Raw genomic sequence first — 25,073 nt, forward strand, 5'->3', positions numbered from 1 at the left:
CAATTTAAAATGACGTTTCTCAAAGAAGGTGACAGTGTGCTTCTAGTTTTAGACAGTGAAATTTCGAGCGACTGCATTACAGATTTCCTAGCCGCGATAAAAAAGCCTTTAAAAAATTCGGAGCAGTTGGCGATTGCATCAACGAAGGATTTAGAAACACGTATGTATAAGCAAGCTGTTCGAGCATGTGACTGTGTACATATCTTACTTTCAATTTCTAGAAAATGCATTGTTAATATATATTACCGAAAGAAAAATTAGTCTTCTCTTTCCTCATTTCTAGGCATCAAAAACGAGTCCTCTTACGACAGCATCGTTTCCATTTTCAAGCAATCGTGCCCGAATTACAAAACCTATTTAGATGACTGCCTGAAAGCCCTGAAGCCTAAAGGTACTCTCGTCATTTATGAATCATTCCAGCAGGAGAAGAACGCAGATGTACGGTCAGTGTACGATAAGAAAGTTTCTAACCTAAAACTAGCTGGTTTCAAAGTGAAGAACCATGAAGATGTAGATACAAAAGAAATTAGAGACCTTTTGCTAGGCGTGTACAGTGATGTGGATGATATTTCTGAAGTGGTAGCTGAGAAACCATCTTTTGAAGTAAGTTCTGCAAATATTTTTCTTAAGGCTACGGTCACAGTGAATGCTTCTTCTGATGAATATGTCCAAACTATTTATCATACAAGTCAGACAAGTTCAGACATATTCACCAGAAAATGTATCCAATGTAACTGCAGCCTAAGAAGTTATACAGTTCAGATTCTTATGTATTTCACATTCATGTAGATTGGTTCTAGTGTGACACTGAACTTTGGGAAAGAGAAGTCTAATGTTTGGAAACTGGACAGTGTTGTTGATGATGAGCTAATTAATGAGGATGACCTCTTGGATGAAGATGATATTGTGAAACCTAAAGCCTCTAGTCTCAAAGGTAAAATATCTTTATTTCAATTGCACCTCAAATTTATTCTTCTCTATTAATCTTTGTTGATTTAGTTTGTGGCACAACTGGCAAAAGAAAAGCTTGCAAAGATTGCACATGTGGATTAGCTGAAGAACTGAGTGGCAAACCTGCTCCAGACCCAGCAGTAAAATCCTCGTGTGGAAATGTGAGTGATCTAGTTATATATGCTTCTTAAAATTGAAAATTAGGTAGACAATAGCTTAAATTTCTATCTGTATTTTATAGTGCTACCTTGGTGATGCCTTCAGATGTGCAAGTTGTCCTTACCTGGGCATGCCAGCGTTCAAACCTGGTGAGAAAGTAGTTCTCCCTCAGACTCAGTTACAGTCAGAGTAAAAAACACCACACAAGGTATCTAAATATATTTTGGTCACCGTTTGTATTTTATTTATTATGGAAGAACTTCTTTCGTTTGCAAGATTGAAAGGGTGATAACAACTGACATATAAAAATGTAAATAATATACTCCTGCAATAAATACATGTACATAAAAATAACTACTAATGCTTAGTTGATTTTTTATTTCCGTTTTGCCTGTATACAATAATAGTCAACATGTTAACCAGAATAGAATGATACAAAATATTCGAAAAGCTCTGTATTTTTGGTACAATTCATTACCTGGAACGATAAAATAATTTAAGTCTCACGTCGCCATGAACATTGATCACATTAAGTACAAACACAAGAAAGAATAGAAGTTTGTGTTCTAGACGCTACCTATGCTTCACTAGGGAATATAAATCTTTCGCAATAAAGCCACTATCCCGTCTCTGGGGACGAGTGTTCGCGAAACTCTTACATTCCAAATATACAATATTCCACTAATATCATTTGTATCATTCTACCTTAACACATCCTGGAATTTAACAAACGATACAAATGTATTACGTATAAAACTGTCTACTAAATTCTAAAAGCAATGATCGCTGTGTCGGATCGCGTGGGTTGATCGTTTTTAAATAGCTTCAGTGTATACAGGAACAAAATAAATCGTCATGTAATTCGCTTTGCCTTTAAGACAACAGGAACGTTATTCCGTAGTGTAGACTAAATGTACAGATTGAAAACAAAAAAAAAAAAAAACAAGCATCGATCATTAGCTCATATTCCTTTCGTTTATAAAATAATGAAACATTTGTACTATGGAAAAGAAAACACTGTCTTACGTCCAAAGCTAAGATCGTAACAATCGGGAGCTGCATTTACGTCTTTGCACCGTAATTACTACTAACTTGAATATATATATTTCTCCTATTTAGCTGCAGTATCTATCTGTAACTTATTTATAGAACATAGGTATCTGAAATTTCACGACAATCCTGACGAAACGGTTTTCAGAAATGAATAATCGTACTATAGCTAATGTTAATGGTGCTTTGGTATAAATTTCGGTTTACGTTTTAAGTAACTACATGTTGTTATTCAGCTACACTGTGGCAATGAACAATTCATACAAAGAGAGCAATAAAAGGTACAGTTGGAGATGTGATTACTGGAAATGGCTCTTTTAAATGAAAAGGAATCCTGTCTGTTCTCTTAGTCATGCTCTATACAAGTTATTTTCACTTAAATGTTTAGTGATTTGTACTATATCTCGAAAATTAAGAGATTGCGTAGAATCCTCCATTCTGTAAGGAATTTTGTCGTGCTTATCGTATTTTCTAATCTCCTAGCTATTCAGAATTCTTGTTACTGATTCCATTTCAAGTTGGAATTATTCCCCAAAACGTTACAAAAATGTATCGTGTCTTTTTACGAGTGATAATGAATTCTTTTGATCTTTGTATGCATGCGCATGCCTGCACAGACGTACAAACTCTATACAAGATTTATACAAATGGCTGTATTTACTTAGAAAGTTTATATCAGTGAAGCCTGGCTTTTCAAATTCGTTAAAATTACATTTCTCAAAGTCTGCAGTGCATAAAATGCCTGAAGAAACCGTGTGATGTTCTCAAAGCGTTCCTTTTCTGTCATATGATGTAGGTACATAAAATTCTGTTTAATGTAGACCTTTTACATCGACGCACAAGTGGAAGAACAAATGCAAATCTGTTTCAATGAATGATAAAGAATAACGACGAAAATAATTGTCATTAGAACACAATTTGGGAATTAAGCTCGATTGACAGTATCCAATTTTTGTTTAAAATCGCAAAACTTGTGATTAGAGTAACAATATAATTGAAAATTTTTTAGGAATGTACTGGATAGTACCTTGAGCAATTATTACGAGTCTAGCAATCGAGGCAACTTTATGTACCCTTCAATTGCAATCAGATTAATTTTTGCAGAGAAAACGTGAACGAAAAGTTGTAGAGAACTAGGAAATATATTTTTTCATGAATAAACTATGCAAGAATTTTCTATGACTTTGTGTGTATTCATTCATTGAGACAACAAAAAAAAAATGCCGTGGAATTTAACATTTCCTGTTCTCTTGTGAAAGATATGATCGTATAATTCTAAAAAAGGATCGATTACTCTTTAATCGTTAAAGTACTTTATATGAACACAGCCCTACTTATCGTATGAAATAATATAGAGTCTTCAAGAAGACCTTTGGCTTTCATTTTCTGACTGTATCATTGTTATGATATTTCCGCATCTTTTGCAAGTATGACTACTAACTTTAACAATAATACTACAGTGTCCTATGTTATGTACAGACGTTTCGCTCTGAGAAATTAAGCTTCCCATGAACTTCCCGCAAAGTCCACGGCACCTCTGCCAATTTACACGTCGAGACATTAGTTTATGCTACCATGAATTACCTTCCATATTATCGAGCAAAGAGTTCTTCTCCTCTTTCTTAGTACTGTTACTTCCTGGCGTCGCAGTACGTAATTTTGGTTCAAAACATGGCTGCAAGAAAAATAAAATTGCGAATAGAATAGACATTGAAATACTAGTTACGTGGGGCACGATTAAATGAATTATGAAGCTTTTTAGACTTTAACAGGTTCAGAACTGTAAGCAAAGTTTGGCGATAGTTTTGAAAGCAATGTTCTAATAATAAGGTAGTCAATTTTAAATAAATCTACTACGTTTCGGTATCTTTTTATTTCTTTCAATAAGTTTTTGATGTCACATATCTTTCTTAGTTTGTATTGTTAGTTGTTTGATTTGGATTACTGGAAATCTGTTTGCACACCTGCTCTACTGATATGTTAATCTTGTTTTGAATGATTGGAAAGAATGTCTTATCTCATGGGAAAGGTCTTAACAGATTTAGACAACGAGTTAATCAATCGGAATTCATACGCATCGAACTGGTAACTTGAACATAAGCGATGGTCATCGTAACTGGACAATAAATTCTTGAATAAGCAATGTGAGGGTTAGTAGATAATAAATAAATATTATGCAGTGATCAGAGCAGTTAATTATACTAAATAATACTTGAAAAAAATACGATATATTAGTGTTATCATTCCATTGGTCACAACGTAATACAAGCGTGAATAATAAATGAGATTCTCTGTGGCTAGAAATGAATCAGCTATGCAGTCAGTGCATCGAGTCGAGATTCGAATACTCCCTCAATTAGTTGACACATTCTTTTTCATTCCGTGTCAATGGCTGTGCTACATTTTCAACTCCATACATATTGCACGTTAGAAGCACATTGCTGGCTATGCATGCGAATGATTTTTATATTTTATGTTGTGTTTCACTCACAGTTTCACAGATATTCATGTTGCAGCAGTTCTCTATGGTTATTTCACACTGATTGTCGGGTAACTGTGGCCTAGATGTCAAAGGCGTGACGCCGCCTTTGCTAACAATGAAACGCTTCCGAATTCGTGGTCGTTTTCGTAGCTTATTCACGTAGTAACTAAGTACGATTATCACAATTGTAAGTACGGCGATAAAAGCGCCAAAAATTGGCAACAACGTTCTGCACTCATAGCTCTCAATCGTTTCGTTAGATTCACCGCACCTGCTCGTGAGAAATAACATATTTATATTAACTCATCATTCCTACTTAATATATTAAGCTAGAATATGTATTAAGCAGGCGTACCTGCAGTTAATCGCACTGATGCTGGCAGGAACTGGCTCAGTGGTCTCACACAAGAACTCACAAACTTTAGTAATATTACTTAAAAGTTCGCAACGAGGTCCCTCTGAATATTTACACGTACAAACAGGCTTTTCGTTCTGGACGGAGCATTGACTGTCATGCAAACAGTAATCTTTGCACAACTCTGTCTCGCATCTTGGCCCAACAAACCCGTCGCTGCACTTACACGAGGGCCACCCTTCGTGGATTGTACAGGTACCGTACAAACAATAATTGAGGCACAGTTCTATCTCACAATGCGTGCCAACGAACCTGGAACAATTCAAGAAAATGCAAACCTTTGCCACAACTTGGAGCAATACTGTACTGTCTTCGATGGAGACTGTCTTCTTTTCTGGAGACAAGTATTCGACTGTTTTGTAAACTGATAGGGCCTATTTGGAGAAAGCTGTGGCTTTATGGAGGTAGGAAGGATCTTTGGTCAGAGGTATCCAACAGATCTCCATCAGAGACAACACTGTACCACTTTTACTACCTTTTTATGAGCAGTTTCGACTTACCCTGGCTTACAGTGACAGGAGCCATCGGTCACGTCCACGTGTCCCTCATTTAGGCAGTATTCGGTGGTCAAATCCGATTCTTCCGTGCTAGTGGTCAGGTTATTAAACGACTCGACAACCTTGGCCGAGTAGCTGGCGAGATTAGCCTTCTGCCTGTGCCTCGCGATCGCCGCGCAGTCGATGCTACCGACGTTGTCGCGGGCTATAATGCCAGTAGGATTCGCGTCCTGGTTCGACGAATAGGACTTGAATTCAGTCGGTACGTCACCAGCGGTGGCGTTTTTCGGTGTCGTCCATATCGATCTGAAGACCAGATCGGACCAGTAGATCGCCTCGCGATCCACCGCCAGATAAAGAGGCTGCTGGTGCTTGGCGTGGACCAGCAGCTCGCGCTGGCTACCGTCGAGATTGCTGCGCTCGATTTTCACGCGTATACCTTCGACGTCGTCGATCCAATAGAGCTTCTCCTCCGCGTGATCTATAGCCACCGCTAGCGGCTCGTACAAATTTTCTTTAATAACGGTAATTCGCCCGCTTCCGTCTAGATTCGAGCGCTCTACGCTCGAATTCGTATTATTACTATTTACCCAGTATATGTGACTGGAAACAACGTACAATTATCAGATACATCCTTGCCTTCGCTTCGCCGCGGGTATTTTTTCGCTTTCGAAGCCGAGACTAACATCTACGATCGGAATTAATGGACTCAGATTCTCCACGGCGAGAATATCTGCGGTCTTTAGGTAGACATAAATGGCACACCTGTTACATAGGTCCAGAGCAATGCCGCGGGGGCTCAAGTGCTTCAGATCGTGCAGCAGAGTCGGCTCTTCCGGCTCCCCGTTCTCTGGGACGTGCATCTTCATGATCGAGGACCTCAGAGCGTCGCTCCAGAACAGCGTTCGCGTCTTTGGGTCGAAGACTAGCCCTAGGATGTAGCTCTTGCTCTGCCCTGAAAGTAATACGAGCTTACAGTGGTTTCTGGTGGATGTCTGGACACGTAGATATGTACTTAGTATGCTTAGGCTTAGTGTACATGGTCTAAGTCTGGACCCTGGAGCCAAAGTGTGTTAAGTCACACAGTAAACGAGTGCACTTATTGTACTCTGGTTCTAGAGTCCAGATATGAAATGCTAATAAGGTAGGTGACCACAATTTTGCCATGTTCATATAGTGTTTTTAGGGTACCTGTTTAGCGAAATTATCAAGTGTCTCTTGAAGTTTAGGAGCTCATCTAATGCCTAGAACACTACTGCTATTTTGTGATCTTCTCATGGGTGGAGGATCTGGAAGCTCTGGGGAAATTGTGGTCACCTACTTTGCATTGAATCCTAAGTCTATCTTATATCTACATAATGGCTCTGTGTTCATAAATATATTCAGATCTACAGGGCCTCTTTTTATGTAATACAAAAGCAGTAGTCATCAATGATTCTAGAAGACTAAGGAAATTTTCTGGCTTAGTTAAATGGAATACTATGTATATTCAGATAAACCCTTGAAAAGAAAAGGGACAGTACCATCATCCCTTTTTAGATGGCTATCAGGTTCACAGAAGTCTACCCTCCAGAAAAATCTACCATAGTCGTGGCTTAGAATTCACAATGAACCTGTTTTCTCAGAATTTCTGCTGCCAGGTTCACAATTCAGCCCTTTGCACTCAAAGATTTACAATTTTGAGAGGTCAAGAGGAGACCAAGAGTCACCAGTCGAGTGCAAAGGGTTAGCCACTAAAGAAAACTTAGTTCGTAGTAGAATTTCCTACAGAAGCTCATTTCAATTTCACGCCACCAATGACGCATGTGAAATTATTATGACGTCGTGTGTTTGTCCATTACAATGAGTGATATACTTTCTGTAGAACCTTGAGCCACTCATTTATGATAAATGCTCTTAGTAGCCACTGTATGTTTGCTAATTAAGCGGTTGGTCAGGAAGAACCTGTTCTTATTCGTATAAGTCCCTATGCCTACTCCTTCTGTATACTTATCGAAGCCTGTAACTTAGCAAGCCTGATAATTTTTAACGATCAGTAGTATCGTTAATGAGCACAAAGGCGTACTATTTCCTTACTTTTAAAAAGCGGCTTTGACGTGAAGTTCTTGCTCGTCAAGTCATTACTGAATATGGAAACGTTGCTGCGGGTGTCGCTGAAGTACATCGTGCGAGTGGTATCGTCATAAGCGACTCCTGCCAGCGAAACTGCCTCCGCAATTTTTGCTTCCCCTGTGAGCGTTCCGTTCCGCGAGAGGAACTCGATGTCGCGACCAATCACTATTGCTAAATCTGTAAAAAAATAGAACAAATTAGAAATCAATTCACCTCGATTTTGGGCGATCCAAACTCGGTTTTTATTGGGCCACCCAGTATGTATCTCTTGTTTTCGCCTGTTCACCAAGAAATTTGAGAAACAAGTGTTCAGTTTTATTGGATTTCCATATAATGGCGTATCTAGAGTAAAATTAACATATAGGGGACGAAAATATACTGGGTGAGCCATTAAAAAGGGATCACTCGAAATCATTTTTTTCTGTATCTATTGTAAGATTGTAGATTAATCCAATCCAAGTGACATCGTGCATGAAACGTTTTTGCGATCATGCATACTTTAGCATGGATTTAAAACGCGTCACTCTTTCATTCAAAGACCAAGGATGAATGTGGAACTGTTTTTACCTGTACTCTCGTTTATATTTGTGATTATAGAGAGAGTCTGGACTATGAGAGTCCAATGTTCCAAAAATGTCTTTTGCGTCTCTGCTTACCAAATTAGAGATAACTATTTTTTTTCACTTAGTGAAGATAAATGAGTGGCATTGAGATATTGTGTCTATCTTTACTGCAAGAACCTTCATTTTCTTGCGTTCAATATTCTTGTGATTTATAATATTCGATTGACAGAATCAATAATTGTTTATGTTCTTCATCTGTTTATTTTTTTCCATTTTTGAGTAATCGTCAACTGCAATTTATTGCATTTTTAAATTCTCAATCTTCTCGAAAATACGCTTACACTATTTGCATAATAAACGATCTGTAAATCGCTATTGATTACTCTTTACATTCTTGAATGTTAATTAAAGAGTGGCTAATTGTGTTTACGATCCTAATATCCTCTCAAGATTGTGCTGCATCTTATTATTAATTGTGCAATAATTCCTCCTAGCAATCATCTCGCAATCAGCCTCATGAATGAAGGGTTCCTTGCGCTTTTCTTATCGTTTCACGCTTATAAGATAACAATCCTTTCGCCACTTTCTTCTTCGACTTTCTCTTACTCTTTCCCTCTAAATCATTCAACTCTTCCTCCAATTAATCACGAGCACGAAAATGAGCGACACGTAACACCGTTTACTTTTTGCAGTGTAGAATAAAGTATACTGTTTAAACGCAGCAGCGAAATCTAATCGAGATATTGTGTTACTGCCACCTTCGCGAAACTGTCCTTTCAGCGCTTACAGTGAAAGAAATAAAAGCTGCAACACTAATAAAAAATGGACCTCTGCTGATGGTCTTCAAAAAATTGTCTAATATTCTACATAAATTAAACAGAACTATTATTGAAATACCAACAATTATTTTGCGCATTAATAGACAGTATTTACTCGAGTTTGTTATTACTTCACCATTTTTCAGGATCTTTATGAATATATTTCGCTTGTGCAATAGTTTTACAAACCATCAGCGAAAAATATCCGAAGGCGTGATAACAGCGAGCTAGAATTGTGAATAGAAATCGTAATTATGCAAGGGGTTGTTATTTTATTCTAATCATAAATAAGGAAAATTGCTCGACGGGGAAATATTCTGTGGGATTAAAAGTTATCGGGCGGTGTGTCGATAAATCGGATCGAAAGTCGAAGATTATCTAATTTTTCATTCCTAGCGGCTGACCTGGCCAGGAGGGACTCGCGTAAATGCGCAACGACCGATCCACGGAATAAATTGTTGATGTTTTTCGCAACGAGCCGCATGTTGAGTGGCTTGCGCTAAAACTGATCCAGAAGGCCAACTGTACACCTCAGAATCTCACATAATTTCAAGAAACAAAATGGTACTTCAATACCTCTAAAAATGGAGTCAAAATTTATGTGGAATTTAAGCCCAAGAATTTTTTTTCAGCGAACAAAATCATTCACTCCACTTTTTGAATTTTAGAGTCAAAACACATTTAAAAACAGTAAAATAAATATTTCTTTAAAAGATTTATTTTGCTGTTTCACAATTATCTATAAAATTATCTTAAAATTCTCAGTTCTGACACAAACGATGCTTGTAAAATAAATTAAATGCCATAAATTGAAATTTTAGAGTGCTTTTAGAGTTACAAGACTCAGTGTACTATTTATCTATACTATCAGCATGACCATTATTATAAATGTTACGTGTAGATGCTTGTTATGATATTACTATCGTAGAAACTAATCCTACTTAAGCCAGAACAGTGTTTTCTTAAGTGTTTGTGGCTTTGTGAAAATTTAATTAACTCCGTGCAATGATAATCGGTAAGGTAATGAACAAAGAGGGAAATGATATGCAAACGCTGATTCACGTCCCGACTGTTCATAATTCCTTCGCTCATTCTTCTGGATAAATCGACGCGTACGTATTATAGATCGTAAATCACGTGACGATTGATACTTTCAGGCGTAATAATGCGATAAGAAAGCGCCACTCGACGCATCAACATAATCTTACAAGTATTTCATAACGATGATTGATGCTTGAGAATTTCTCGAAACGATGATTTTGCACTCTTCTGGAATTTTAATGCTGAAATTTTTGTTAAACAAATTGAAATACAAGGTGGTATAATTAGGTAGAAGTCACGAATTTTTTTGGGCTAGATTAAATATTTTTTAATGCTCTAATTATTTTAGATTTTTTAAAAGTAAATCCTCCACTGAATGCAGCTCCGCAGAACGAATTATTCTATAGAGGCGCTCGATTTAAAAAGCCCGCGAATTTCATGGCGCCACCTACTGCTCGAGTCAATTCAAATTTTTCAAAAATCTGAAAGGACTGCGGACATCAATTAAATATCTCATTTTAGGTCATCAGAGATTTTATTTGTACAATAAAAAATTCCTGAGCAACAAAATACTATTAAAAGATTTATTATACATGAATTACTATTTTATTGCAGCTTCATTTCCAAGCCTAATAAACTGATACTGACTCTAAGTGTACAACTCCTAATTAAATTACGTTCTTAAAGAGAACAGAAATCGAAGGTTAGGGCACCAATAAATTACATCCATAGAAATTTTCCATCCATTACTAACAATATTCCCTGCAAATAACCTGCAGCAGCGAAGATATGATAAATTAAATTTATAACCTCGTCTATTTGCAGGTTACGTAACTGATTTTTCACATGCCTCCGCCACTAATTAAACGGTTAACAGTACTCGCCGCGCGGGGCGCCTTTTTCAAACGCGCAGAACTCTGATTGCCACAACTCTCATCCATAAAAGATCGCTAAAAAGAAAAAAGCCAAGTGCCATAGAAGACGCGTGACATAGAAAGAAAAGTATATAGACCTTCTTCGTTTTTAGAGAAGAAAATTCCTCTGCAAAACCAATATGGCGGGTCTGGTACCACTTTTTAAGTAACTTAAGTTTACTTGAGAAACTCTGGTAAACGATTTGACGATGTTATGTAATTTTTCTCTTATATTCTACTGAAAATAAGTAGATATATGGTTCATGGTATAACAAATTTTAATCAAAAAATTGGTGGCATAGAAGTTCGATTATATTCAGATATAGATTCTAGTGTCTTTTCTAATAGTTACTGCGTTTTAAACTTTAATTTCATAATTTCTGATTTAAAAAATGGTGCTAAGAATATTGCTTAATTTTGTTCTACTTTCCACATAGCATACAATGTCTTGAATACGTCTATTTTACGTTCATTTTATGCCTGGACGTCTTAGGACCCAATTCGAGTGCCTGTAAGACGTTTTTAAGGCCCCTCAGCTATATGGAACGATACTTAATTAAAGTTATTATTAGCACCTTAAAATATGCAATCAGTAATACTAACATATTCGAAGACACTGATCTCCCCATCTAACACAGTAAAGCAAACCTTCCCAGATCCCCGATTTCGCTAAAAATTCAACGATTCCGCGATCCCTGTGTGCGTGTCGCTCGCTTGACATTCATTACGTAAACAGGTATAAGGACAAGTCCCGTTTCGCGAGATCGCAGAATCCCACGGTCGATGGATCGAGGATCAATTCCCCAGCGACAGAACGATCGCTTTCATTCAATTTTCCTCCGAGTTTCGAATTTCTGCGCGGAACCAGCGCAGGAAAAGTGGCGTACGTGACGAGCCGAGCCGCCTGAATGGAGTCGAGCGCCGCAACGTGGTACCGACTCTGGCTCTAAACTATGTTACTACACTAATACGCGGCTGATCGTGACACGGAACCTCTCTAGAGGACATTGCTCTACTTACCCCACGATCTGGCGTTCGTGTCAGTCGCTAGGATCCCGAGGATTATGGTAAACGTGAGAACGAGGCAGTCACGGGGTGTCATGGTGTGCGTTCATTTGTTGGGTGGACAGCCCTGAACGATGGCTTCGAGGAGCGAGGTTTCGCGCGAGCAGTGTTGTGCACCGAGGTGATTATTGTTTTCTAGCTCTCTAGGACTTTTACTATCACTGGAGTTACGCATCACAGAACGCAACGCACATGTTCGAGCTGCGGTGGCTGTGCGCAAACTGACACCGAGAGCTACCGCCGCCAGCGGAGAACCCACTCCACTGGCGCTGGGCAGTGGCGTAGGAACGAGGGGCTCGGGCAAATTTTTTAAATATTTTCCTCGTGATTTTTGAACCCTGGTTTATGTAGATCATTTTTTTTCGTATAGAATTCTAAGCGATAGGAATTTTTTTATGGAATTTTCGCTTAGTTTTTTTAACGATTAATGAGCGAATATTCTTCGTTTCTGTTCGAACTTTAATTCAGTTCTTGTTTTTGGAAATGTCTGCTTCTGAGGACTGTTTTATGGAACAGGGTAATTGTACAATATTGTTATATAAGCTTGATGTTCTTAGTATATTTATTTTAATTGCAGTCTTTTTAAAAGCTTTTTTTTTAGAATTTCTGAGTAATGACTTGGCATTCTTCGTGCAGATATGCGATAAATTGAGCGTATAATTGCATAGTGGAACGTAGATTTCATATCTATTGAGTACTATCAAGTGCAGTTGCGTTTGTGTAATCTTGAACTTGTAGTAGATAAGTCGGGAATGAGAAATAGATTCTTCTATGAATGCTACTTGACAGTAATAATGAGATTAGTAAGCAATAGAACTGGAACTCTAGTAGACTAATAAATAGTGATTTGTTTATATATTAAGTCAGTATAATATTTAAATTAAAATTGTGTTAACTCCTTGCATCATACCTATACCTATGCATATTCAAATATAGGAAGTAGGAAGTGATAGAAGAAACTTCGCGCCTATATTTTTAAAAAGATTCACTTTTCCCGCGCGAATCACTGCAGCGTCATCTATCGATTTTAAAGGGTGACTACAGATATCAGTAAGGTCATTCTCATCTGGCTTATCTCTTATCTATAATTCACCCTCTTGTTCAAGACACTTGGACTAAATTAAAAGAATAGTCTCACAATTTTTTAAATTTATTCCCAAATATAAAGATGTATAATATTTGAAAAATAAAATAAAGATTGAATTTCAATTAGGTGTTTTAATTTTTTCCTTTTCATTAACATCCCTTGCTATTTGATTCCATCTACTTTCCCATGCTTTGACACATCATTCTGTCTAATAGTTCCCACTTGCGCAATATGTGCTCAATATCTAATCAATTCATCCCCTCCATAGTATCTGCTTCATCTTGCCTCACCCACACAAGGTCCCCATGCTAAACGCAAGATCTTGCAACATAAAGCAATCAAGGCAACGTTTATCCATCGTATTCTCGGTAATCTACTAACTCCGACATCAACCACTAGCCAGGAAGTCTCAATCGCGCCCTCGAGGGTGCTTCGTTACTCGAGCGCCATCTGCACCGGAAGTCGAGCTTGAACTCGCCTCCGTCGGTAAAAAATCTGCAGAAGAAGATTCAACACCTAGACGATTCCAGAACTCGAGAAGATCGGATCATTATTCCAAGAAAAGGATCTCAAATTCCAACCCTAAAAAACAAATCACCCTAATGCACAGTGGTCTAGGTCCCCTTAGAAGCACTAACAAGTAAGAATAAAGTACCGAGTTGTTAGATAATAATTATCTTTAAAATCGTTTTCAGTACCAACCCCTGTACTCGTGCCAACCCCTCTGTGTGTAAACTAAAATTTTAAAATAATTCTCCATGTCTCTAAAAATTCAAAGAAAAAGAAACTCTATAGACTCTGGAAGATAAGATTTCTAAACAATTCTAAATTCCCCAAGAAACAGTCAGCAAGAGTAGAATCCACAGCCCCAGGAAGTTGCCAACCCTAGCGATCGAGAGATTCCATTGAACCACTGAGAAGCCCGAAGCAGCACGCTGGAGCCTGGTGGCGGGAAATGGCGTGTGTCCCGCGGAGCGACGACGCCACGTACTACATAGCTGGTGTATTATTGATCACTAAGAGCGGCTAACATGGGAGCCCCGTGCCGGCGGAGTCGGCCGTCGTTCCTCCGTATTTCCACGCGACGCGTCAGCATCGCGCGAAACCGTGTCCAGAGCTGTGCTCGAGCGACTCCTGCGTCCCCAGTCCCGTCCGCGAGAATATTCTCCAGGAGGCATCGGTTGTGAGAGGCCCAGGGCGATCGTCGACGTGCACAGAGGGAGTAGCGGGACGTGGAGCGCGAGCGACACGAGCCACTCGTCCCAGTGGTCAGCCGAGCGCGAGGGAGCGACAGGGAGGGCTAGAGAGAGAAGGGGGAGGAAGAGACGGGGGCGACATGTGTCTGTGTTGAGGGAATTCTGTCCACGATAGTGCGGCCGTCGAGGGTGCGCCGAGAGAGAAGAATCGGCTTGCTCGTCTCCTCTGTCCGGTACTCTCTTGTCGCCTACACGGGACTATCGATGCAGACCTTAAGGAAGAAGAACAGTCCGTGCAAGTGTGAGTAGCAAACCACCCCCGATCTGGGACCGTGACGAGCTCGACGTTGCCTTCGAGCGGGTTGATAAGATCGTCGCCAGAGTCGACGACCTCGGCCTGCGTATCCCCTGCGTTTAGAGCGTTTCTGGATACCGTTCTGAGGGTTTCGCGGCGGTTCCAGGGGGTTGCGACGTTGTGACATCACCCTGGATCGGTGACAGGGAGCTGGGGAATATGGCTTCCCTGCCTGGGGGAGGGAGGCGGACGGTCGTCCGACTCGATTGCGACGAAATAAGGAGGTGCAGGCATGCATGTGTGTTTTCTGTGATGCAGGGGCGACGAGGGGTTGGAAAGGGCGAGGAAAGGGTGTTTTGAGGGAAAAGGGGCTGGTATTTAGGGTTTCCGCGGGAGACTAGTGGATTGCAGTTGGTGAGCTTACCGACTGTGGTCGAGTAGAGTGGGGGACCTGTTGGTGCGTGGTTTTGACGCTGGAGGGCGACACTGACTGTTTTGCCTACTTAAATAGGGATTATACTACTTAAAATAATGTACTTCTGGGATTTTAATTCGTCAGACTTTTTTCCCTCGTTGTCTGCATTTTTTAGTTAGACTTTTTGCACGTTTTTTTTGTGTATTACACTTTTTAGTGTACTGAGAATACTCGTAGGGGAAGTACTAAAGGGATTCTATAAATATTGTGGGAATTTTTACTGAAGGATTATTGATTATGGTGAAGTAGATTCTTGTATCTAAGTAAAATTATGATATTTGAAAAATTCTGCCAAGGGAAATATTACTCATAATTATCTGAATACACTTTGCGGAATATATTGACTTGTACTACTTAAATTCTAATTTTTCTTATGCTGGAGCGTAAAATATTGACTTTACTACTTAAATTTTAATTTTTCTTATCCTGGAGCATAAAATATTGACTCTTACTACTTACATTATAATTTTTCTTGTTCCACAATTACAGATGACAGTCACTGCAATTATTACAGTCACCAATAATTGTAGGCAATGTGTCTTCATGTAATATTGAATAACAAATACCTGGAATTTAGTGTTATTCAAACAATGAGTAGCAATATAGCTCTCTCCTATGGAAGGTTAATTACTGGTGGATCAATTAATTCCACAGAGTTTGAGTCTGTTTAATCTCTGATACGTGTTCTATCACAGAAATGGATTCGACTATGAAACCTGTCATTTAATTATCTGAAATTTATATTAATACTACTTAAACCGTAGGTGGAGTCACTTAGGGTCAATTATTATAATTAAACTACGGATTTTCATGCATTTATGAAAGCTTGGAGTTTGTACAAAATTACAGAATGCGTATAATATTCAAAACTATTGAAAATATATAAAAAATAGACTGAAAATTATAGTATTTATACAGTTCTTCGTGTTTATAGAAAGCTGAAATTGCATAACAATCTGCAGTTTAATTATTATTATTACTGTATCAATATTGAAACCCAAAACTGAATCTCCTCACCCCTCACAAACTCTCAAGTGACCTCCAAAGCAAGTTGGGTCAAAGTTCGCCTCAAATCTGAGGTCATAACGAGGGTTACTGAAACTTCTATGAACCTCATCCCTAAACCCTTCATTCCACCGATTCAGCCACACTTTATCGACCCATTGTCTCCAGCAGCGATCCTCGATGTGATCGTTGTGACAGCACGCCAGCAAGTGGCGAACCGCGCAAAAGATGACGAATGTAGAAATATAGATCCACACAAAGGTGACTGGCGAAAGGGAAGGGCATGAATTGGTTATCCAGATAGAGTCTCAAGTATCGACAGTTGGCGTTCTCCACTCGAGCTCCACGAGCACGTTCAAACAAATGTGCTGGTGTGGTCGTGACTATTAAAGTCGCCGAGGGGTCGTCGGAAGTGGGCATAAAAAAGCTCCAGACAGAGAGCTTTCCGACAAATTGTCCTTGGTAAGACAAAGCCCAGTTAGCCGAGCGTAGCAGCGCAAAGAATTGACAATTAGTCGGCTCGAGTGGGCCCTGTCCGAGTAGAGAACAGAGTTTATCAAATTTCTTGGACCCCTCAAATTCCTCGCGAAAAATCGCATTATCAGTGAGGGTGTGAGAGGCTGGCGCGATAAATTGCTTATCTCGAGGACGCTCCAAGGGTTCCTTGCTCCACGTTTCCACTGGCCTGATCGATATCGGTTCAAAAGGTTTTCGAGCCATCGCCGACGGATCGGCTCGAGCCCCTGCTGCTCGAGATTCGATAATTCAATGGTTTTTCGCGTGGCTCGAATCTACTGCGCGGAGACCCCATGTGGGGATATTAAAACGAGCTGCGTGTTGGCTTTATTAGTACTGCACCCTCGAAACTGGTTTATGATGGCGGTACTGTGTTCTCTGAAGCTACTTGAATTTGCCACAGTTTTTCGAGAAGTTTGTGAAATGTTTCTCTCATCTGGGGCCAGTCTTTTTAAAATAGTAAAGCTGGGTCTACACTACATCTTAGATAAAAAAGTTACATAAAGGTGGGTCTACGCTACACGTTGTATAACGAAATAATACATATAACTTATATAACTTTTTAGAAAACAGAAAAGAGAGATATTATACAAATGTCTTTCTTCTGTTTTCCAAAAATTCATACAACTTTGTCATACAACACATAGCATGGACCCGCCTTAAAACTGTGGCTACAATGGCTGCTGTTCTGAAGAACTGATACTCTGACGACTGTGCCCAAACTATCTTTTTTAGGAGGTCCCAGGAATTTTTTCTGTAATTTGTACGAATTTTTTCTCCTTCTTGCAGTCAAGAACGAGCCGTCCCGATTCCTTGGGGAGGGTGTGTCGTTCAAGGCGAAGCTGATTGGCATATTGGAAGTGTCGGAAGCGCGCGGGGACCGGATGTGCCAAGCAGCTTTGGCGGATCTGAAGATGGCGATTCGAGCTGCTGGGGAACACAAACAACGAATCACTGTCCAGGTCAGCATCGATGGACTACGACTGCGGGACGAGAAGACTGGGGTGAGAATACTACTATCTACTCAAAGATAGCACAAGACGTCTACTTTAAGTCCATTTTATGCCTGGATGTCTTACGACAAGATTCAAACGTCTGAAAGACCTGAAATTTACGTCTGTAAGACGTCTCGAAGACACGTCTGTGCTATATTCTACTACCCTCAATAGTCCCATTTCTGGAACATGAAATTTACTAAAATTTTGCGACCACTGACTTTTGAGACACCCTGTATAAGTAAAATTTTAGCTCCTAAAAAATAAGTTTGTTAAATTTGAAGAAATACTGCCTCACTAATTTTTATTTCAGTGCATCTGCATCATCGGCTACTGTGATAAAAAAATGTTTAGAAGAGGTGTTGAATGTCTGTTCCAGGACTGTCTGTACCACCATCCTGTACATAAGATATCCTTCATCGCCCAGGATATGAGCGATTCGAGGGCGTTTGGGTATATTTTTGGATCACCTGACACTGGGCATCGCTTCTTTGGCATCAAGACCGACAAGGCAGCTAGTCAAGTAAGACTCACGTAATAAAAAACTGAATTACCCCTTGGTGTATACAGCAAAATGGAACACCAATTCTCTTAACAGATCTTCAAATCCTCCAATCCTCGAATTTCCAACCCTTGAACATTTCCAGTCCTCGAATGTTTAATTTATGAACGTTCAAGATTGCCCCAAAAATTGTAAAAAATGTCTGACAAGGGAAAAAGTGAAATCTAATTCGATGTAAGGTTCGTTCTCGCGCGAGTGGGTTTCCTAAACGCGTCGTTCAGCGAAAACGATTCGCTTTGGCGTTGCGCAAGGGGGCCTAAAATGATATTTGTCCAATCCAGAGAAGCAATATCGACCAGGGCAGCTCTCGGTGATTCCAGAGGGGGGCATGTAAATAATTGCATTATACGATTCGACCTACTGCTACGCCGATACACCGCGGGAGATTGTTGTTCGATTACACACCGTTCCCTTCGTGAGCTCGTTCAAAGGGATTGCAATTTCTTTAGGCTCGATTCCCTTTCAACTCCCTTCTCCCTGTTCCTGTTTGCCCGATACAAGGAGCATGGGTTGTCGAAAATTTCATGGAAAATGTAAAATTTATGCAAAATTGTAATTGCATGCAGCGTAGAATTTAATAAATTTAATTAGGAGGCACGTGAAATGATTTAAAGTTAATGAAAATTTATTTGAAATTCACGTGCAATTATTACGAATTCCTGAGAGATTTTTTGTAATTTTTGTAGATTTATTTAATGTCAGTACTGAATTATTTATGAACTTTTGTAACCTGTACCTTCTTCTCAAAGTTGCAAAAGTGAAATCCCTTAAAAGTTAGAAGAAGAAGAAATTGAATACAGTAGAATAGGTTGCAAGTAGTCGTGGCCAGTCTATGGTCAGACAGTCTTTCGTTTACTAAAAAAGTTATCGAATATTCTACTCAATTTTTAGGTGGTAATCACAATGAGAGACCTCTTTCAAGTTGTATTCGAGCTGAAGAAAAAGGAAATCGAAATGACGAAGCAGCACCTGGAGCAGAATGCCATAAGCGTTAACAAATTCCACAACAGTGGTATCTTCGTCGAGCACACCCCTGACACCAAAGTAAATTCACAATTTAATGACTTATCGAACTGCTTTAGACTAGAGAACATTAATCATTAATTCCTAACAGGGCGCAGCAGGAACCGAATCCTCGCTTCGTGTAAAAAACGCGAACTTAGAAATTGATAAGTCAGGTGATAAAAGAAACGAGACGCAAAGTGGTGTAATTGCAGACTTATTGGATTTGCAGTTCGAATTAAATTCCCTGCAGCAAGGGATGCATCATATGGACAAAATCACACCTGAGAATCAGACCCAGGCTGCTGACGACCTCTTTGAAACTGACCCATTCGGTGACTCGTTTGCCAATATGAAGGTGCGCTAAGAAAGTTATCAATTTGAATAGTTTTTAAATTCTAGACTGCAATCTATAATTTTTAATTATAGTTGGAGGATACCGTGCGTCCCATTCTACCACCCCCGCCATCAGGCTCCAAAAGAGGACACCTGGAGCGACAGCAAACTGTGCCAGGTCCACAGTCCTCCGTTGCATCTAGTCCAGCACCGAATTTGACCAGCAAGACGCCTCCACTGCAAAACACGATGCAGTGGTTCGACGAAGAAGCTGAGAATCTCTTTAGCGATAATGAAGTCACTGGCTCTCCGAAAAACACTCCAGTCAAGAAGGAATTAGACGAGGTAGATATTCTGCAGAAGCTAATATTCCATTAAATATAAGTCTGATACGTGTTTCTTGAGTTGAGCTCTTCCTTTTTTCATTTGCTCCAGACACAGTCAAAGAGTCCACAGATAGACGTCTTCACAGAGTTGGATCCCTTAGGAACAGGCTTAATAAAGCCATACGTGGATAAGAAAGACTTCTTCCAGCACCTGAAGAACCCACCCAAGAAGGTCCTGAAGGATTTAGTGTCCACCAGCTCGTCAGACACCTTCCCAACCAACTTCCCCGCTGCCTCTGACCCTCTGGACTCCATCAGCCAGATACGCAATGATTTAACGAAGGACAACCACGTGGAGGACGCCAACTTCGCGAACTTCGACAGGTTCGATGAGAACGAGGCCATCCAGTCCATGTTCGCGCGCAATGAATCGCCAAGAAGGTCAGACAGTGTGAAGTCTGCCCACCATCAGCCTCTGTCTGTGTCCCTGCCACCTGAGGACTCTGCTGCCAAGGGTCCCCCAAGTGCTCCTGCCTCGGGAGCTCCACTGCTGAACAGGCTAGACAAGGACTCCACAGAGTCCATGCATGGGCTGCCCCAGATCACTAGTCCCCTGAAGTCTTCGCGTAAGAAGGAGTTCGATATCGACGTGGCAGGTGCCAAGACCCAGTCCCTGGAGAAGGCATTCCCAGTTGACTTCTCAGGGACCACTGAGTCCCCTGCTTCTCCACTGAAGTCCTGTTCCTCTGACGCTAACTCCAGACTGTCCACTTCCTCAGCGGAGCTGGAGCTGGTGCCTGAGCCTCCTCCACGAGGGGCAGCCAATATCCTGATCAATCCACCACCCCTGCCACCCAAGAAGCAGGGAGCCAGAGGCGCCATGAAGCCTCCTCCGAGGCCACCACACACTGACAGCTACTTCCAAAACGACTTCCCTGAGAGAGAACACTCTGCGCCAGTGGTGGCCAAGGAGAGGAGCAAGAGTCCGCCGAAGGACATCAAGGGACACTTTGATGATAATTTCAGCCTGCCCCTTCAGCTGTCCAGCAAGTCTGACTTGATTGGCTCCATGACCACGTCGACGTTTGAGGACTCCTTCAGCTCCATGGTGCCTACCACGAATCTGTCCACGTTCTTCACGTCCACCAGCACATCGACTACCACGAAGAAGACCAAGCCTTCGTTGGACATCACCCTGAGCCAGCTGACGTCCTCGAATCTGGATGAACTGGCTAATAGTCTTGGGATGACGATCCAGGAGCTGACGAGTCTGACGCTTCAGCAGCTGACTGAGTGCCTGGCTGCTCTGTCTGCGAAGGAGGCTGCTGCTAGCGAGGTGGAGGAGGCAGCTCCTCCTAAGCAGGAGCCTGTGAAGCAGCAGACTGTCTTCAGTTTTTCCCAGCCAAGGTCTTATAACGAGCCTCAGGCTTTTGCTGCGACGAACACTGAGCAGGAGACCAAGCATGAAGCTACTTACGATAAGTACGCGGTATTTCGGGAGCTGTTGTCGCTAGAGCTGGAGCAGATGGAGAAGAATGAAGACAGCGTGATGAAGGACACTATCGAGGATGAAGTATCTGAGACGGAGAATGCTGAGAGCGCTGGGCCACAGCAGGACATCTGTGAGGATAGCAAAGAAGAGTCCCTAACCTCTCTAGTGAACTTGACAGTGAAGCTTCCACCGAGTACTGAAGACCTAGCGAAAGAGGAGTCCTTTGAGAAAGCTGAAGAGACAGAACCCTCTTCGAGCTTGGCAGAGGAGAAGATCAGTGAGATTGAAGGCAAGTCAAAGGAACCTGAAACTAGGATAAATTTCCTGTCCCAGCAGTCCACTACTGATGACGATGTCTTTGAGAGAAGAAAATCGGAGACTGACGCTGAAGAGAAGGTAGAAGAAAAGGAGTCACCTGAGAAGACCAGCGATGTTAATGAAGAGTATGATAAGTCGACTGTGGACAGTAACATGGAGGAGACGAATGGTTCCCTGGTGATAGAGAGAACAGAGGTGAAGACCTCAGTGTCAACTTACAGCGACAAGTACGCTGCTCTGAGGGAGATCATAGGCGAGCCAGAGCCACCTAAGCAGACCGAGGAAGAGGTGTCCACCTCCTCTCAAGTGTCCCCTGGGATACAGGCCCAGTCCAAGGGCCTAGCGGAAGTGGAGCTACTGAACCTGTTCTCAGATCCACCAGTCTCTAGTCCAAAGAAGCAGGCGAAGAAGGAGGAGGACGTGAAGACCATGGACATCTTTGAGGAAATAAAAATGCTGAGCACTGGGACTCACTCTGCCAAGGGACCCAAGTCGACAGTACCAGATGACATCTTCTGCCCCTTCACAGAGTTGAAGCAAGAGAGGAGCGAGAAGGACGACAGCAATTGGGCCAAGTTCGACACCAGTTTATTTGCTCCAGAGAGACCAGCCTGCGAGGGGCCTCCTTCTCTACGAGGCCCATCTCCAGGGCCCCTAGAGGACGAAGAGGAGAGCGAAGAAAGCAATGGCAGGGTACGAGGGGACAGCAGATTCTGGTGCAGTCGTCATTCCCGATTCGACGCGCCAGGATTCAGCGAAAGGCCCTTCTACGAGGAGCCAGGCCTCGTCCCAGGCCCTGGGAACAAGAGGGACAGGAGCTTCCGCGACAGAATGATCAAGAAGTCCCGCGAGGGGCCCTGGATCACGAACCCTGGCCACCGACCACGTGACCCATCCTCCTGGCACGAGGACAGTCAGTGGGAATTCTTCCCCCATAGGAAGATGCCGTATAAGGACGAAGAGGAGCAGTACGAGGCCCACTGGAAGTGCAGGCCCCAGCCCCAGCGCTGGAACTGGCCCCACGAGCCCTTCTATGATGAAGAAAGGAAGAGGAAGCTGACGCTGTGGAACGACGAGGACAGATTCGGTAGCCAGGAGAGCATGGGTTATGACGAAGACGACAGGTGGTTCAGGAGGAAATACGAGAGAAGAAGATGGGAGGAGGACACCAGATTCTGGAACAGGAGGTCAGCGGGCCCACCTGACCCAGATTACCCCACCAGACAGAATTATTATTACTATCGAGAAGGCAGGGAGAGACCACACCCTGACTATCCACCTGCTTGGGATGAAGAATATGGCTCAGACCGCCCTGGGGACGATTCACCCAGGTACAACCCTTCTGGCAGGAAGAGGCACTGGCCCAAGAGGCCCAACAGCGCCAACGAGGGTCGCAACGCTGATATCTACGCTGAGCCTCGCAAATTTGGGACCTCCAGGTCAGAGTGCAGCGATAACGATTCTGATGCCTATCTTAGACCATCCCAGCGCTCCAGAAGTCGCGAGAGCTACTGGGACAGTGACCAGGAGTACGACAGTTGGGTGGAGAGGCCCTACTGGTCCGAGGGTCCTGATTCAAAAAGCGAGAGCCTTCATCGCAAGAGAATACCCAGGCACAAACAACGCCAACCACACCCAAAAACCTGGAGTCCTTTTGAAGATGACTTCGCTCAGAGCATAGAGCACGTGGACCCATCAGCAGTCGAGTCCCTGGCTACAGTGGAGCCACGTGTCCGCCCTGAAGAGCAGAAGGCACCCCCAGTTAGCCCCCCTTTTGGCAAGAAGTGCTCGAAGGAGATGCTGAGGAAGGAGATGCAGAAGGATTACAGCAAAAGGTCCAGCTACTTCGAGGATGACCTCACGCCCACAGCAAGTGCGTCCAGCGACGCGTCTGACAGACAGAGGCTACCCTCTGACCTGAAGGCCACCCCTGAGGAGTTGCCCTGCGACAGCAAGGAGGCACACCAGACGACTGATGGCTTCGTGTCCGAGGACAGTGGCCGTGACTCGTTTTTTAATGGGGACTTGAGATACGACGACGACGCGTTCGCGTTTAAGTCCGAGTTGGAGGACAATGTGCCCGACCATCGCGCCACCACATTGCCCCTGAAGAACCACAGTCGACAGGGGAAGTACAGTGCGAGCAATAGTAATAATAACAATAATAATAATAAGTCGAGGAACGACCAGTATATCAGGAAGTCCGAGTCAGTGAACATATTCGTCAGAGAAAACGACCCCTTCGACGACGACGACTTCTTCAACTGATGAGTCGTCTGGGGGTCGTACGGTGCTGGACATTGCGACATCGGCCAGTTGGGATCGTGTACATTTCAGAGAATTTTCATTGGTCGTTGAAATTCAGTTCTGACTGAGCGATAATGGCGCCGAGTCGCTTTTCCTAACGAAGTGGGGCGCGATTTTTATTTCCTTGGTATCATTTGATTCAGGGACTTTTTTTTGTAAATTGTCTTCTATGTGGCGGGACTCTAATTTAGGCACGAGTCGTCTTGCCATGTGGGGGATACTGTAAGGGGAGTTTTTGGGTTAGGCAATTTTTGGGAGGTATTCTTCAGAACGATATTTTTTCGTTTCTTCAGATTCTCAGTATTTCTTCTTTTCTTCAGTATTTCTTCTTTTCTTCAGTATGTCTTCTTTTCTTCAGTATTTCTTCTTTTCTTCAGTATTTCTTCCCTTCTTCAGTATTTCTTCCCTTCTTCAGTATGTCTTCTTTTCTTCAGCATTTCTTCTTTTCTTCAGCATTTCTTCGTTTCTTCAGCATTTCTTCTTTTCTTCAGTATTTCTTCTTTTCTTCTTTTCTTCAGAATTTCTTCCTTTCTTCATTTCTCCGCTATTTCTTCCATAATTTCCTCACTGCCTTAATATTTCTCCAGTTCTTCCCTTCATGTTTTCCACTTGATCGACGTACCAAAAATTGTCTAACCTAAAAACCACACAATTTTCAACTCTAGAAACATCGATGTTCACACAAATGATTGCGTACTCGCGATGTATTGCGTTGTACTGCGAACGTGTACATTGGCGTCACTTCCTCTCCCCATTTATCACCACACCACGTGATCCTGAAGAGAGATTATATCGTCCAAGGTATCGATCGCGAGGGGTACGATCAGCTGATCATTGTTTTAATAAATTTGTACATAATGTTATCGATGTTAGCGTAAATTGGATTCCAGTGATAGAAGTCTGTATAATTGTGCGTGCAGTTTACATGACACTGGTTTACCCATCATTTTGGCGCGCAATTTGAATTCGTAACCGAGGCACCACCATAGTTGTCGCGTTTTTGCTTTATTCGTTTGATACGATGCTAGTCATATTCGAGGGGCGTTAGGGTACGTAATGTAAGCTCTTGTGCGTTCACATGGAGTCCTTGCAAG

At 41.9% G+C, this 25,073-nt stretch overlaps 3 protein-coding genes across 6 annotated transcripts; 2 read left to right on the forward strand and 1 right to left on the reverse strand.

Annotated features, from left to right (window-relative positions):
* The first annotated feature begins 9 nt into the window (after positions 1-9).
* On the forward strand, positions 10-11,263 carry Ciapin1 (cytokine induced apoptosis inhibitor 1). 3 transcript variants are annotated; one of them, XR_013002270.1, is made up of 7 exons: positions 10-160; positions 284-603; positions 790-934; positions 1,000-1,112; positions 1,193-1,318; positions 10,205-10,363; positions 10,438-10,622. XR_013002270.1 is itself a non-coding variant. In XM_076381706.1 (6 exons), the coding sequence occupies exons 1-5, from the start codon at positions 10-12 to the stop codon at positions 1,301-1,303; spliced, it is 840 nt and encodes a 279-aa protein (XP_076237821.1). In that variant the 3' UTR covers positions 1,304-1,318; positions 10,914-11,263. The 3 variants fall into 3 exon arrangements, 2 of the variants coding, with proteins under 2 accessions (XP_076237821.1, XP_076237820.1); XM_076381706.1 differs by lacking the exons at positions 10,205-10,363; positions 10,438-10,622 and adding an exon at positions 10,914-11,263; XM_076381705.1 differs by lacking the exons at positions 10,205-10,363; positions 10,438-10,622 and having other exon boundaries at positions 1,193-1,467.
* Positions 3,596-12,276, reverse strand: Cue (Low-density lipoprotein receptor repeat domain-containing protein cueball). Its single transcript, XM_076381704.1, has 7 exons — positions 12,023-12,276; positions 7,631-7,843; positions 6,320-6,509; positions 5,558-6,157; positions 4,998-5,309; positions 4,652-4,913; positions 3,596-3,835 (listed from the first exon to the last, which is right to left on the reverse strand). Exons 1-7 carry the CDS (start codon positions 12,102-12,104, stop codon positions 3,731-3,733), a joined length of 1,764 nt encoding a protein of 587 aa, XP_076237819.1. The 5' UTR covers positions 12,105-12,276; the 3' UTR covers positions 3,596-3,730.
* A 2,212-nt stretch (positions 12,277-14,488) lies between these two features.
* Dab (DAB adaptor protein) lies at positions 14,489-23,940 on the forward strand. Of its 2 annotated transcripts, none has more exons than XM_076382168.1 (7): positions 14,489-14,651; positions 17,431-17,645; positions 18,016-18,159; positions 19,090-19,242; positions 19,313-19,558; positions 19,630-19,881; positions 19,972-23,940. In XM_076382168.1, the coding sequence occupies exons 1-7, from the start codon at positions 14,615-14,617 to the stop codon at positions 23,938-23,940; spliced, it is 5,016 nt and encodes a 1,671-aa protein (XP_076238283.1). In that variant the 5' UTR covers positions 14,489-14,614. The 2 variants fall into 2 exon arrangements, with proteins under 2 accessions (XP_076238283.1, XP_076238284.1); XM_076382169.1 differs by having other exon boundaries at positions 19,433-19,558.
* Positions 23,941-25,073: the final 1,133 nt, after the last annotated feature.

Source organism: Calliopsis andreniformis, chromosome 7 (assembly GCF_051401765.1).
Source record: "Calliopsis andreniformis isolate RMS-2024a chromosome 7, iyCalAndr_principal, whole genome shotgun sequence".
In the NCBI taxonomy this organism is placed as follows: Eukaryota; Metazoa; Arthropoda; class Insecta; order Hymenoptera; family Andrenidae; genus Calliopsis; species Calliopsis andreniformis.